Source organism: Canis lupus, chromosome 26 (assembly GCF_011100685.1).
Source record: "Canis lupus familiaris isolate Mischka breed German Shepherd chromosome 26, alternate assembly UU_Cfam_GSD_1.0, whole genome shotgun sequence".
NCBI lineage: Eukaryota > Metazoa > Chordata > Mammalia > Carnivora > Canidae > Canis > Canis lupus.
Genome location: NC_049247.1, coordinates 1,667,971 through 1,681,382, shown reverse-complemented (window position 1 = coordinate 1,681,382; position 13,412 = coordinate 1,667,971). Strand labels below are relative to the sequence as shown.

Below are 13,412 nucleotides of genomic sequence, written 5' to 3'. Positions count from 1 at the left end.
AATATGGCACAAAAAAATACACCAGCAATGGGTCATTAAATGCAGCCAGATTGCCTCATCTGAATGCTACTATCCACTTGGATGTGAGCCCTGCCCTGCTTCCTTCCAGCGTCTGCTCTGAGCTATATCCCCTCACTTTACTTTTCTTCCTCTTTTACCAAGAGACTGGTTTTAAAAGTTTGCTTCAGCCACAGGCTATTTAAACATCATGCAGTAACTTCAAAAGCTTTGTTTTCAATTATTCATGCTTTATTCTCCAGTTAACACTCACTTCCGTGGACAGAAGCAGGTCCCACGCTACAGACGTGTAAGGTAACAGCCCCAAATCAGGTAACAGGACCATGATCTCCACCCCTTTGGCCAGGTCCACAGGGAAGTATTCAAGCCGTCCCGTCCATGGGGTGTGGCCGCACTAGGACATGCGGAGGACAGCAGGGCACTGAAGGGTCAGCGTGGGCCCCTCTGAGGCGGGGCCTCCCTCAGGAAGCTGCCCCACCCCTGCTCTGAGCTCCTGGTACTGGACACCTCTGACGTCCCCTCTTGAGCCTGCATCCCCCCCACTCTGCAACAGCCCCCCAATTGTCTCCTGAGGAGCTTCCCCCAACTTACATGGTGCATTCTTTGGCTCTGCAGTCGTCCCATCTCATTTCTCTGGCACAGGGATGGGAAGGTGACCCCACCTGGGCGTGCTTGGCGGGCAGCGGCGTGGGATAGAAGGAGGCAGGTGGGATGGACCAGCTGGGCCTCTGACACCCCACGAGGAATTCCAGTTTGAGAAAATCATACATACTGTCTTGTTCACTGGCTACCATAGGAAGCACACAAACCAGGCAGCTGGAAGGGAACGTATCCTCCTCCAGTTCAGAAGCTAAAAGTTCAAAATCTGGGTGTGGGAGGCGCCAGGTCTCCCCGAAGCCTGCAGGGGACCCCTCCACATCCTCCTGCCCCTGGGAGTCCCCTCTCTGCCTGCACCCTCATGGGGCCTCTGTCCCTTGGTGACTCTCTCCATGAACTTCTTCCCACGAGGCTGCCAGCCACTGGGCTAGGACCTCATCTTGATGCGATCACATCTACAAAGACACTAGTCCCACATGAGGTCATGCTCATGTGTCCCACGGCTTAGTACGGGGACATACCCTTTCATGGGTGGAGGGCGCCATCTACCCCCACGGGCGAACTCCAGCCTGGGTCACGGAGGTTCTGGTGGAGGAAGCCGGCTGCGCGGGGTTCCTGCATACCGGGCCAGCAGCCAGCACACCAGACAGACCCTGGTTTCCAAGAAGTCCGCACTGGCCCTGTCCCCTGGGGTCTCCTTACAAGGATGTCACCGCTGCTGCTGTGCAGAGGTGGTGTCTGTGCTCCTACCACTCGGACGCGAGCTGGCCAATGATTATGCCGAAGTGACACTGTGTGACTTCCAAGCCTGGGTCACAGGGGAGAGCTGCTGCCTGGTCCTTCGGAGATGCTCACTTTGGGATCCACCGCCACGCTGTGTGGAAGCCCAGGCCACACAGGGCGGCCACGCACAGGAGTTCCAGCTGCTCCCAGCGTTGGTCACCGGGACCTGCCAAACAGGAGAGACGAGGTCTCTGTGCAGACTCTTCTCCAGCCGTCCCCCAGAGAGCGGGGTGGGAGGCGGTCAGCCCCAGTCACAGGGGGTGTAGGGACAGGGCCGCCATGGTCGTGCGCTCGCTGTGTCCTGGCATGGCGCTGGGGTCTGTTTTATAAGGGGGTTAATCCTGGCATGGGGGCCCCACCCTCAGGACTTCAGCCCCTTGCCCAGCCCCCACCTCCCAACACCACCGCACTCGGGGTTAGGTTTCAACACATGAATTTGGGATTCACAAACTTGCACCCAGTACCCATTCCACCATCTTCAGGACACAAGGTCCCTCCTTCCTTTGAGAACCGGTTTCTGCCATGCTCCGTCCATGAACACAGGGGCCGCTGACCCCACGCCGCAGCTCCAGGCAGAGCACAGGACCGTGTCCCCCTGGCCGTGGTGGGACAACCATCCCGTGAAGTCTTCCCTTGAGAGTCGACCACAGAATCGGCTGGTGCCATTTGGGAACGGAGTGGTCTCTCCAAGCATTACGGGGACAGGGACACTACCCTGAGCAGCCGGGGCTCAGAGAAACTGCTGAGCATGAGACCCAGGAGGACACGAGGGTCTGGGGGGTGAGGGGGAGGTGGTCACCAGAGTCTGGACCCTGCAACAGAGCCAGGCCTTGGTGTCCATCCGGCTGAAGCCGGGGCTACCCTTTGGACCTGTCAGTCATGGGAGCCAAAAAAACTCCTCCTTTGGCTCATGCCCTTTGACCTCACCATTTAGGCTGCAGAACCCCAAGCCCTGAACAACATGGAACAAATGAAGGGAGGCCCTGGGGAACAGGCCCTGGTGCTCCCAGCTCTGCCAAGGGGCTCGCCCATCGTCCATCAGGCTGGTCAGGAAGCTTCCAAACCTCACTTGTGCTCCAGTTCCTGCTACATCAGGCACGACCCCAGCTTCAGACCACTTCCCTGTGTGCCTCCTATCCACGGAGACCCAGTGCAAACTGGAGCGTGGTTAGGGAGTCTCATGCACTGGGGCCAAACACAGCGGAGAAGTGTGCCCACAGTTCTGCAGGCCAGAGGTCCGAAGTCAGGTGTGCGCAGACAGCTTCCCCCCGGGACTCAGATGTAGGGCCCACTCCTGGTTCCTCACCAGCTTCTGGCGGCTGTTGGCTCCCCTGCACCCCGGGCATGTGGACACATCACTCCCATCCCTGCATCCGGCCTCAGGGGCCACTCCCTGCGTCTCCTCTATGTGGACAGATCTGAGTCTTTTCTCATGTGAAGACACCAGTCATTGGATCAAGACCCACTCACTGCCGTGTGACCTGGTCTTAACTTCCATCTGCATAGACGCTACCCCCAAACTAGGTCCCGGGGGCTAGGGCTCCTCAGGACAGCTGATTCCATGCACTGGCTGGCTGTAAAACACTCATTTGCTTTGCCTACCCCCCTACTTTCAGAAATGAAATGTCCCGACCACTCCCCTCTTGTCCCCTCAGGGAGGAAGGATCACTCTGGATGTGCCTATTGTATGAGTGGGAATTGAAATTAGTGGGCTCACAGCTCTCTCCCTCGTGAAACGGGCCCTGTGCTCAGTGCTGGCATGGGGATGCCCCAAGGCCATAGAACCCAGCCTCTTGGCCCCACTGTCCCTAGCACGTGGCCACATTTCCATGACTCCAAGAAAGCTGCCTCACTTCCTGCAAGAGAAACCAGGAGCTGAGCCCACGTGGCACCTCCTGCTCCCCCCTCACCAGCTGGGTATGTCACCTGCCTGACCCTGGCAGGAAGGAAGGCAGGACACCACCTGACCCCGCCAATCATGCCACTGTCCTCACTGGTCCTGCCTCCAGCAGCTGCTCCCCGCTCCCATAGAGCTGTCCCACCCCAGAAAGCACACTGGGCAAATGGCTCCCTCCTGCTTGTCATGCTCCCCCACTTGACCCTGCCTGCGAGCCCAGAATTCCCTGGGCTCTGACCCCACACCACCCAGCAGAACAGGGTGCTTCCAGGGTCTATGCAGAGAGCAGCCTGTCAAGGGGCAGCGGGACCAGGGGGACATCTCCATGTGAGTTCATTAGTTACCTGGTGAATGAACAGGTGAGTGTATGGTCTGTTGAGCTCTGGAGAGATCAGCACATGTCCCTACACCCATCCCCAGTAAAACAGGGACACCCCTGGACAAGCAAACTCCCCAAGGCTGCGTTCTGCACAACCCCCAACTTATGAGCATCCAAAGTCCATCTCTCTGCCAGAGCACAAGTTGTGAGCAAGAGCGTCCTGCCCTGTCCATCCCTGGGATCCTCCTGCCCTGTCTGTCCACGGCCCCTAGGAGATGGCAGGTGAAGGCCATCCACCTGCTGGGTGGCCGGACAAAACAGGTGGTCCCATCTGGCTGCAGACAGCAGCAGGGTCCACCAGGTGGTGCTGTCTCTAAGGAGTGCACTGGAGCCGGGGTACCTGCAGGTGGGGGTTTCCTGCAGGTGGTGAGGACCTCACTTGGGGAGAAGGAAGCAGGGCGGGGGTGGGGGGGACACAGGGTGTGACCCAACACACGCACAGCAGGCAAATCCACGCAGACAGTAGGTGAGAGGCTGTGGGGCGCAGGGTTCCTCCAGTGGACAACACGAGGGCCTAGCGAGTACAGTTGCCTGCACAACAGTGTCAACGCACCAAGTCCAACGATTTCCCCACTTTGACACAGTAAATAAAATGTCTAAGTTATGTGTTCCCCCTCAACAAAAACAAGTATAAATAATATTAAGTCTGTGTAAATCAGATAGAATCACGAAGTAGAATGGAAAACAGACCTTGTTGCCTGCTTACTGTTTGCAGTGACTACAGCCTACCTCTTCCAAATAACAACCACAAGTGCATTCAACCGTCTCCACAAGGCCGGTGCCATCATCTCCATCAGATCCAACTCACAGATCAGGAAACTGAGGCCCAGGGAGTTGAGGCAACCCGGCCAAGGATGCACGTGGATGCTGAGGATGCAAACGGTAGACCTGGCACAGATGGGCAGATGTGGTGCAGGAATGGGGACGTCATGGGAGGGGACGTAACAGGCCATCAAACCTGCTAGAAAGTTCCAATGATTTCCTCACTGCTTCCTATGCCCCGCCACTGACACCACGCTGAACCGTCTTCTTTATTGTGTCACAATACCTTTCAATGTTATTTATGGGAGATCCTTCCTTATTAGCTTTTATCATCAGAAATCTCATTTTCACTCTTCCTAGATGAATTGGAGAATCACTGGGTGGGGCGCCTGGGGGGCTCAGAGTTTGAGTGTCTGCCTTCAGCTCAGGTTGTTATCCCAGGGTCCTGGGATCAAATCCTGCAATGGGCTCCCCACAGGGAGCCTACTTCTCCCTCTGCCTATGTCTCTGCCTCTCTCTGTGTCTCTCATGAATAAATAAATAAAATCTTTAAAAAGAGAGAGAATCACTGGGTGGCATTTTCAAAAATATGGGAGGAAAAAAATTGCTCCTAAAATATTTGTCTTTCTACCCAGAATGCTGAAGCTTATCTCCATCCACTTAAAAGTCCCCTTATACCCCTGTTGCCTCTTGGTTTTCTTCAAACAAGCAAGCCATCCTCTGTCCTGCATACTCAGAAGTTCTCTCACTGACACCCATGTTAGCGAGACAGTCAAAATTGAAAACACTGTTTAGAAATGAACAAGGGTGGGCATCCGGGTCAGAGGACAATCATATCTACACATTTAAGACCCCAAAATGTAGATTCTTAGCTTAAAAGAATAAAGGTATGAATCATTGCTTTAGGTTTTCAATATTCTGCAAAGGGAACGAACCCTCCTTCTTTCTCGGGCCTTCCTGCCTCCCCAGACCTAACGTCCCACACGTCCCCCTGATACCCATTGCCAGGGCCCACCTCACCCTTCACCTCCCCAACTTGGTCATCACCCATCCCATGAGCCCTGCCACCTTCCTTCACCCCGAATGCAAATACGCCCCTTGGGGCCAACACCCAAGAGTCTTTCTCTCCCCCTGATGCCAACAAGAGGCAACACTTCCTTGCTAATTTTTCTGCTTTTGGCTTTTTGAAAACGTGGAGCAGATGATATTCTGGATACTTTTTTTAAAAAAGGACACAGACTTTTTATTAATGTGATACCATGGCCTTATCACATCCAACAAAATTAACGCTGATTCCTTCCTATCAGCCCATAATACCCAGTCCAAATTCAAATTTGTCTGGTTATCTCAGAAATACTCCAGTGGATTTTGTTCAAATCGGGATCCCAGCATCATCTACATACACATTGTATCTGGCTCTGATTTCCCTCAGGTCTGTGTCTCCTTTGCCTACAGATGCATTTACCTCAATTAATCAGAAAAATGTGAGAAGGGCTAGTGAGCAGGATTTTAAACAAAGGAGCCTATTTGCCAGGGCAGGGGCCTAAGGGCACCACATGGCCCCTTGTGCAGGCATGCACCCTGTCCCCGGAAGGTCACAAGACTTGGCCAAGAGGTCCAGACAGCCTTCAGGGGCCTCCTGGCATCACAGGATGTAAAGAGACAATACATGCCCCCTGGTTAGAGGACCAAGGCCCGTGACCCTGGCTGTGTCACCCGGGTTGGGGTGGAGCTGTGAAAACTCCCTCTGGAAGGCAAATACAGAGTACAAGTGGGAAGTCGTTGAGAAGAAACCCATTAATCGGTCCCTCAGGGCCAGCCTCGCTGGGATGCTCTTGGCTACCACCTCCAGGCTGGCTTCTTGCAAAAGCTCTGGGACATCTGACTCCTAATCCAAAGAAGTGCTTTCTTTCACTCTTTTTTATTTCAGAGTAACTGTAAATTTGCAGAGAGGTTGTGGCAATCTCTGGGGGTCTTTCTTAACACCCCAGCTCCTGGCACTTGGAAACCTCTCTAAGTTCCCCACCACCACCAAGGCTGTGGCCCTAACAAGGCACCTCCTGACCTCCTTCCCTGGTTCTCCACCTCCCTGAGCCTCACCTCTCTTGTTTCCCTCCGCAGGCAGGGGTCCTCCCCCCTCCCTCCCTCCATCTCCTTCATAGGTGCAGCGTGGGAACCAGGCTCTCGCTAACTCAGGGGCAGGGGGCGTGCATGGCCGAGGGTCAGCCTCTCCACAGAGAGGGCTTATCCACTAACCTGGGAAACCAGGGACCACCCAGTTCTGTGCTGTGCAGTTCTGGCTCCATGAGCCAGATCGTGGAGGTCCGAGGCACAGTCAGTCCCACAGGACATTGTCCCCAGCAGGAGGGGATGGCCATAGAGCTGCTGTTACCTCTGCCAAGACGCTCCTCAAATATCCCACTCGGATTCCGCTTCCCAGTGAGATGGGCAGCAGGTGGGAGGGTGTGGGGCCCACGTCCTGCTTTCAGCTGTCAGCTGTGGCCACGATGAATTGCCCAGCATGGGCCCCGGCCTCAGCAAGTGTCCTGAACCAGAGCCCCCGGACCCGGGCCCCAGGGCCAGCACTTTCACGTATCTGAGGATCTCCTTACATGGCCTAGGGATCTGGCTGACCTTCTACTGTGGTCTGTGAAAGGTGCTGCCATAACCTCCTAACTGGCCCTTTTGATAGGTCTCAGTACTAGAGTCAGGGCGATGCCTTCAGTACATGAAAGCCAGACCAACCATCTACACATGACTTTCCAACCTTCCATTATTGTCAGAGCGAGAACCAAAGTCCCTGGGAAGGCCTAAAGGCACTGAATGACGGGCTCCCCACCTCCACCCCCAGCACACACACTACTGTCTGATTCACATCCTGCCACCCCAGGCAGCCACCTGCCGCAGGGCCTTTGTGCCTACTTACTCCTCAGCCTGGAAACTCCTCCCCCAGAATCCAAATGGATCACAGGCTCCCCTGTTTCGTGCCACCACTCAGCTATCACCTCTAGTCCGATCTCCTGGACCTCCCTACATGCGTGTGTCTAAGGTCCACACCCTCCTCACCCCCTGTGAGACTTCCACCGTACCGAGTGCACTGCATACTCTACCTCACCACTTTGTTTATTGCCCGTCCCCCTCCTCGAGATGATAATAACCCCGTGGGCTCAGGGACTCTCCCGGGACGGCTCACCACTCTGTCCCTGTTACACGGAATACCACCTGGCACGCAGGTGTACTATATGTTGTCAAGCCAAAGAGCTACATGTTTCAGGGAAACAAGGAGGGAGGAGCATGCCCACCTCTTTGTTGGGGGGAAGGAGGCAGAGCTTCCCACATCAGAACAACACGAACTAAGAAGCAGGTGGAGCAAACCACAGAAGCCATAAGGATGTCTATACTTCCTGCCACAGATGCTCAGAAAGGCCCAGAACTCCAACTGCATGGCACCAGGAGTCAGCTGGGGAGCAGGGCTTTCCTACGTTCCTTTTCTGCTGCGAACAGCAGGGGCCCTGCCCACTCCTGCCCCACAGCCTGCGTGTAGCCCGCCCACCCTCCTTCTCTCCCTCCCTCCGGATCACTGTCTGGACGCCCACTGCACAGCTCAGAAGCACAGATGTCACAGCATTTTCTCTAGAAAAGTGTCTCCAAAGAACCCATGGAAGCCAGGGCAGGGGGAGGAGGATGCTCAAATCTGTCCAGGGTGCTGCCCACCCTGAGCCCCCAGCCCTGCACCCTCCGAGATGTCCCAGCATTCAGATGCATGCTCCTGGGCATCTCCGTACAGTGGGCACCTGCAATCACAGTCCCGTGACAACTCCTCTTGGAGGACACACGGGAAAAATCTGCTTCCACATCCTCCCACTGAACTGCTATGGTGCCACAGATTGGGGGGGTTGGGAATAAGCGAACCCTCCTTATCTACAGTTGGAAACAAACCCCCAAAACCTCCTCCAGCAGCAACGACACCAGAAACTCCGCACAGCCACCAGAAGCAGCCAGCAGTGTCGCCCGACCCACCAGGACAGGCCGCAGCCAGGAGCCGGGGGCAGAGACCAAGTGGCAGCACCTCCACCCCCAGCTGCACTCCTGTTGGCACCTGTGGGCTCACTGTCCTGGGACAGAGGCTGGGACCTCCTGGCCATGCGGCACCGAGTGCCTGGCACCTTCCCTCTGCCTTTGGGACATTCCTCAGGTCCTGGACGTGGCTCTGGGACAACAGGGGTCTCTCCCCTGAGGGCATGACAGACTTGGTGCTGGCAAAGCAGAGCTCTCGGCTGTTAGCCCCCGACACCCCCTCCACACTCCCCCTCAGCAGACAGCCCCACCACCGCCCCGTCCCCTGAGCCAAGCACCTGGCAGCCACCTTGCTTCTCTCTGCCCCAGACAGGGCCCTGTAAGAAACAGAATTTATAGCAGAGAGCTTACTTACACCAGGAGACATTTCAGAGAGGGCTCTTCTCAGACGTAAGGGCAGGATGCACACGGATGCAGCAGGCTGGGGATCTTAATGTTCCCAGAGCTGGAGTCCCCATGTGGTGGGAACCGGAGCAGGACCCTGCTGCCGTGGTTTGAACATGTGTGTGTCCCTCAAATTCTCATCTTGAAATCCTAATGCCTGGTGTGATGGTGTTAGGTGAGACCTTGGGGGGTGATGGTGTCATGAGGGAACCGCCCCCACGAACGGGATTAGTGCCCTCACGTGTGACCCACAGAGCTCCCAGCCCTTCTGCCACATGAGGCACAGGGAGATGTCTGTCCCCAGGAGCAGGGCTCTCATCCTCCCATGCTGGCACCCTGATCTCGGCCATCCAACCTCCAGAGCTGGGAACAGCACGTGTCTATCATGTCTGCAGTATTTTCTAACAAACTCCCCAGCTGCTAACACAGATGTGGTCCTGAAGAAAGGTGGGGACAGCGAACAAACACCCCACCGGTCTCCTCCTCCTTGCGCTTCCCATTGGCCAAACCAGGCCAGAGGCCAGAGAGCAAGAGGCCAGGTGATGTGGCATGAGGGGTCAGCCTCCAGGGCATGGGGCAAGAGGAGGGCAAGGAAGGGGAAGGGTGGCATAGAGACTGCAAGCATGCACACACACCCGGCCTACTGCGGCCCCTCACCCATCACGAAACATACTTTGGGGGGTCCCAGAGATAGTAAAAGCCATGGTGACCTGAAAACAGCCTACACTTGAAAACACTGCCCACTGAGCTCAGATTCATCAGCAGAGAAGGGAAGCCCTCCTGGCTTGAGGCGGTTGAACCACTTCCATCAAATCATTGGCTGACCACTAACACATGCAGACAAAGGGAACCCTTTGGAAGGCAGACTTGAAGGAAAAGCAAGAAGTAAAGAAACAGAACTGACTAGGGAACCAGGATAGACACAGCACGGAGGGGCCAGAACACAGCCACATTCTGCAGCTTTCACTGTGACAACACGCAGACATAAGATGTTATCTAAAGTGTCCAGTTTTAAACAATAGGCTGTAAGATGTGTGAAACAACATTAAGGTGTGTTATGATAAAATAAAGGAAATTTTCCTTTTTTTAAAAAAGTTTATATATATATATATATTTTTTTTTTTTTTTTTTTTTACTTATTTATTCATGAGAGACACAGAGAGAGAGACAGGCAGAGACTCGGGCAGGGGTAGAAGCAGGCTTCATGCAGGAAGCCCTATGTGGGACCCAATCCCGGGACTCCAGGATCATGCCCTTGGCTGAAGGCAGGCACTAAACCACTGAGCCACCCAGGGACCCCCTAAAGATTTTATTTTTAAGTCATTTCTACACCCAACACAGAGCTCAAACTCACAACCCCGAAATGAAGAATCGCATGTTCCACTAACTGAGCCAGCCAGGCACCCCAGATAGGAAACTTTCAAGGAAATCTTCAACTTTAGGTTTGCAGGCCCTCCTCCCGGGCCCCCAGGGAAGCTATAACATCTATTGAGGTCAGAAGGACTTTGCCACCCCTCAAAGTAGGGACTCTGGTTCTGCCCTGAGCACACACTGAACATCTGTTCGCTAGCAAGTTACCTTAAGCGAAGAATCTCAAACATAAAATAAGAGTAAAATCTCCCTAAGTTTCCAAAAGATGGAGCCATGCAGCCTCACATACTAAACACACAGGATAGTCTATAACTCTCTGGAATGTCTTTCACCATGATGATTTGTAACTTTATGTTAAAAAAAAAATTCTAACCCTGCCCCAAATGTTCCTTCCCCAGAGGACTTTTCTTCATGAAGACTGTATATCCTGAGCAGCCGTCCTAACTGGGGCTTGAATAAAATTCTTTTCCTTTTTCCTCAAAAAAAATTTTTTTAAAGTTTATTCATTTTATGCCAACAGGTCCCTATTCAGGGAAAAAGCAATAGAGACTCTGTCCTCAGGTGCTCACTGTGCAAAGATTCAAAGCAGCTGTTGTTTTTTTTTTTTTTAAGATTTTATTTATTTATTCATGAGAGATAGAGAGAAGGCAGAGACATAGGCAGAGGGAGAAGCAGGCTCCATGAAGGGAGCACGATGTGGGACTTGATCCTGGAACTCCGGGATCACGACCTGAGCCAAAGGCAGACACTTAACCACTGAGCCACCCAGGCATCCTTCAAAGCAGCTGTTGTGTATATGACTAAAGAACCAAAGGAAATCATGCTTAGGGAATTAAAAGTATGACAGCAATGAATCAATGACTCTCAAGTAGATGGAAATTATTTTTTTAAAAAAACAAAGATCCAAATGAAAACTCCAGAGTTTGAAAAGTGCAGCATCAGCAACAGATTTGCTTTGTGGTGGATTCCAGGTAGTAAAGAATCAGAGCACCTGAAGTTACATCAGTAGACGTTACCCAATATGAAAAACAGAAAGAAAAAAATGTGGAAAAGAATGAATGGAACCTCAGAGCCAGGGGGGACAACAATAAGAATATTAAGATATGTATTAAAGGAATCCCAGAAGGCAAGAAGAGGAGGGATCAGAAAAAATATCTGAAGAAATAATGGCCAAAAACTTCCCAAATTTGATGGAAAAAAAATATATACAGGAATTCCTCAAAGGCACTGCAGGTGTATCTTTCTCATTTCTTCTCTTAAGACTTTGAAAGACACAAGTCATGTACAAACAATAATTTTATTGTTTTTATTTTTTTTTTATTTTTTTTTAAATTTTTATTAATTTATGATAGTCACAGAGAGAGAGAGAGAGAGAGGCAGAGACACAGGCAGAGGGAGAAGCAGGCTCCATGCACCAGGAGCCCGATATGGGATTCGATCCCGGGTCTCCAGGATCGCGCCCTGGGCCAAAGGCAGGCGCTAAACCGCTGCGCCACGCAGGGATCCCTATTTTATTGTTTTTAAATTGTAATTTTATTGTCTGATCATACAAAGAACTCTTATAATTCAAAAAGACCAACGGCCCAATTTTTAAAAAGCACAAAAGGTTTGAGCAGATATTTCACTAGGAGACATCAATGAATGACAAATAAGCACATGAAAAGGTGCTCCACTTCACGAGCTGGGGGAAATGCAGATTAAAGCCACAGCGGACAGCACAGTGCGGTGTCACACAAAGCACCTTGTGCTGGTGAGGACACGGAGTCTGGGGTCCCTGCACATTGCCTGCAGGACTGGGAAAGGGTATTGCAGATGCAGTAACAGCTTGGCAGTTTCTTAGCAAGTTACACCTTCATGTGGCCCTAGAATGTCCCCAAGAGAGAGGACACCGTATGTCCACAGACACACATGTACGCAATGCTCAGGCAGCACCACTCACCATGGCTAGACGTGCGGTCGGCTCCAATGTCCATGATGTGCTAAGTGGATACACAAAGTGTGGTTTACACTAAAAACCATAAAAAGGAATAAACTAGGGATTTGTGGGACAGAATGGATGGACCCCACTAGCGGGATGTTGAAAAGCAGCTGGACTGAGTCCGTGTGCACAAAATGTCCAGAAAAGACAGAGTCAGTAAGAGGAAGCATTCTGCAAAGTTCCTAGTGCTGTGTGTGCATGTGCATGTGTGTAAAATATCCTAAAGCCGGAGGGTGCGTGGTTACATAAGCCTATAAGTTTACCAAAAATCATAGAAGTATACAGGCATCATAGATGAACTCATGGCACTCTGCTGCTCTGCCCCAGCCTACAGCACAAGCAGCCGTGGCCTGGGGCATCCTGGGTCCAGGTCCGGACCCTAACTGCCAAAGGAAGCCCAGGGAACTCGGGTGGGTGCTGGAGCTGCCTGAGCTGGGGGTGCTTGGTCCCAGCAGACTCTTGCAGGGAGGGTCTGCCCAGGGTCTGAACCCTGAGACAGCAAGCCCCAGCACATGGAGGCAGATGGCACAGAGGCCACCCCTGCCACCTCCCACATCTGTCTGCCCTTAGTTAGGCCTTGCAGCCCCGGGCACCCAGTGGGAAACAAGCAACATGCAGAGGCCTGGCCCGCTTGTTGGGGGAGAGGCGGTGTGGAACTCTTTGTCCGCTCTGGCTGGTGGTCCCTCGAGGTTCTCAGTACCCCATCCACCTCCTCTCTCAGAGGGGACCAAGGGCACACCCAGGGCAGACCTCTCCAGCACTCCAGGCAGCCTTTTCTGGAACTTACCCTGTGGGGAAGTCAAGGCCTGAGCCACCTTCTACAATTTCTGAGCGCACCTCCTCTCCTGCAGTGGCCCCAGCCCAAGGGCAGAAATGGAGGCATCAGGCTCTCCATGGCCCTGAGGTCAAGGTGGAGGGCGGCTGGAGCCTAGTAGCTCCAGATGTATCCATGGCCATCGCGGGCACCACCAGTGGGCTCGCCCGTGATCAGCCCTGAGCCCTGCATGTCTCCTCTGCACCGCGCACACGGGCCAAAGCTAACAGGGAGCAGTGGGATTAGCCAAGTGCAGGGTGGACTGCAGGCTGCTGTGGGAGGGGCCGAGGGACGCCAGGGATGCCCTCTGCACTGGCCCGGGCCCAGCTTGCACCCCTCAGCCCTGGCCCGC

At 53.4% G+C, this 13,412-nt stretch overlaps 1 protein-coding gene across 2 annotated transcripts in view; it reads right to left on the bottom strand.

The window, feature by feature from the left end:
- Positions 1 to 249: 249 nt before the first annotated feature.
- STX2 (syntaxin 2) overlaps positions 250 to 13,412 on the bottom strand; it is a 45,574-nt gene continuing 32,411 nt past the window's right edge. For both annotated transcript variants that reach the window (XM_038574714.1, XM_038574713.1), the window contains exons 10-11: positions 610 to 1,564; positions 250 to 412 (exon numbers count right to left, since the gene is read on the bottom strand). In XM_038574714.1, the coding sequence (XP_038430642.1) occupies positions 1,391 to 1,564 (174 nt within the window). In that variant the 3' untranslated portion in view covers positions 250 to 412; positions 610 to 1,390. The remainder of the gene's footprint in view (positions 413 to 609; positions 1,565 to 13,412) is intronic.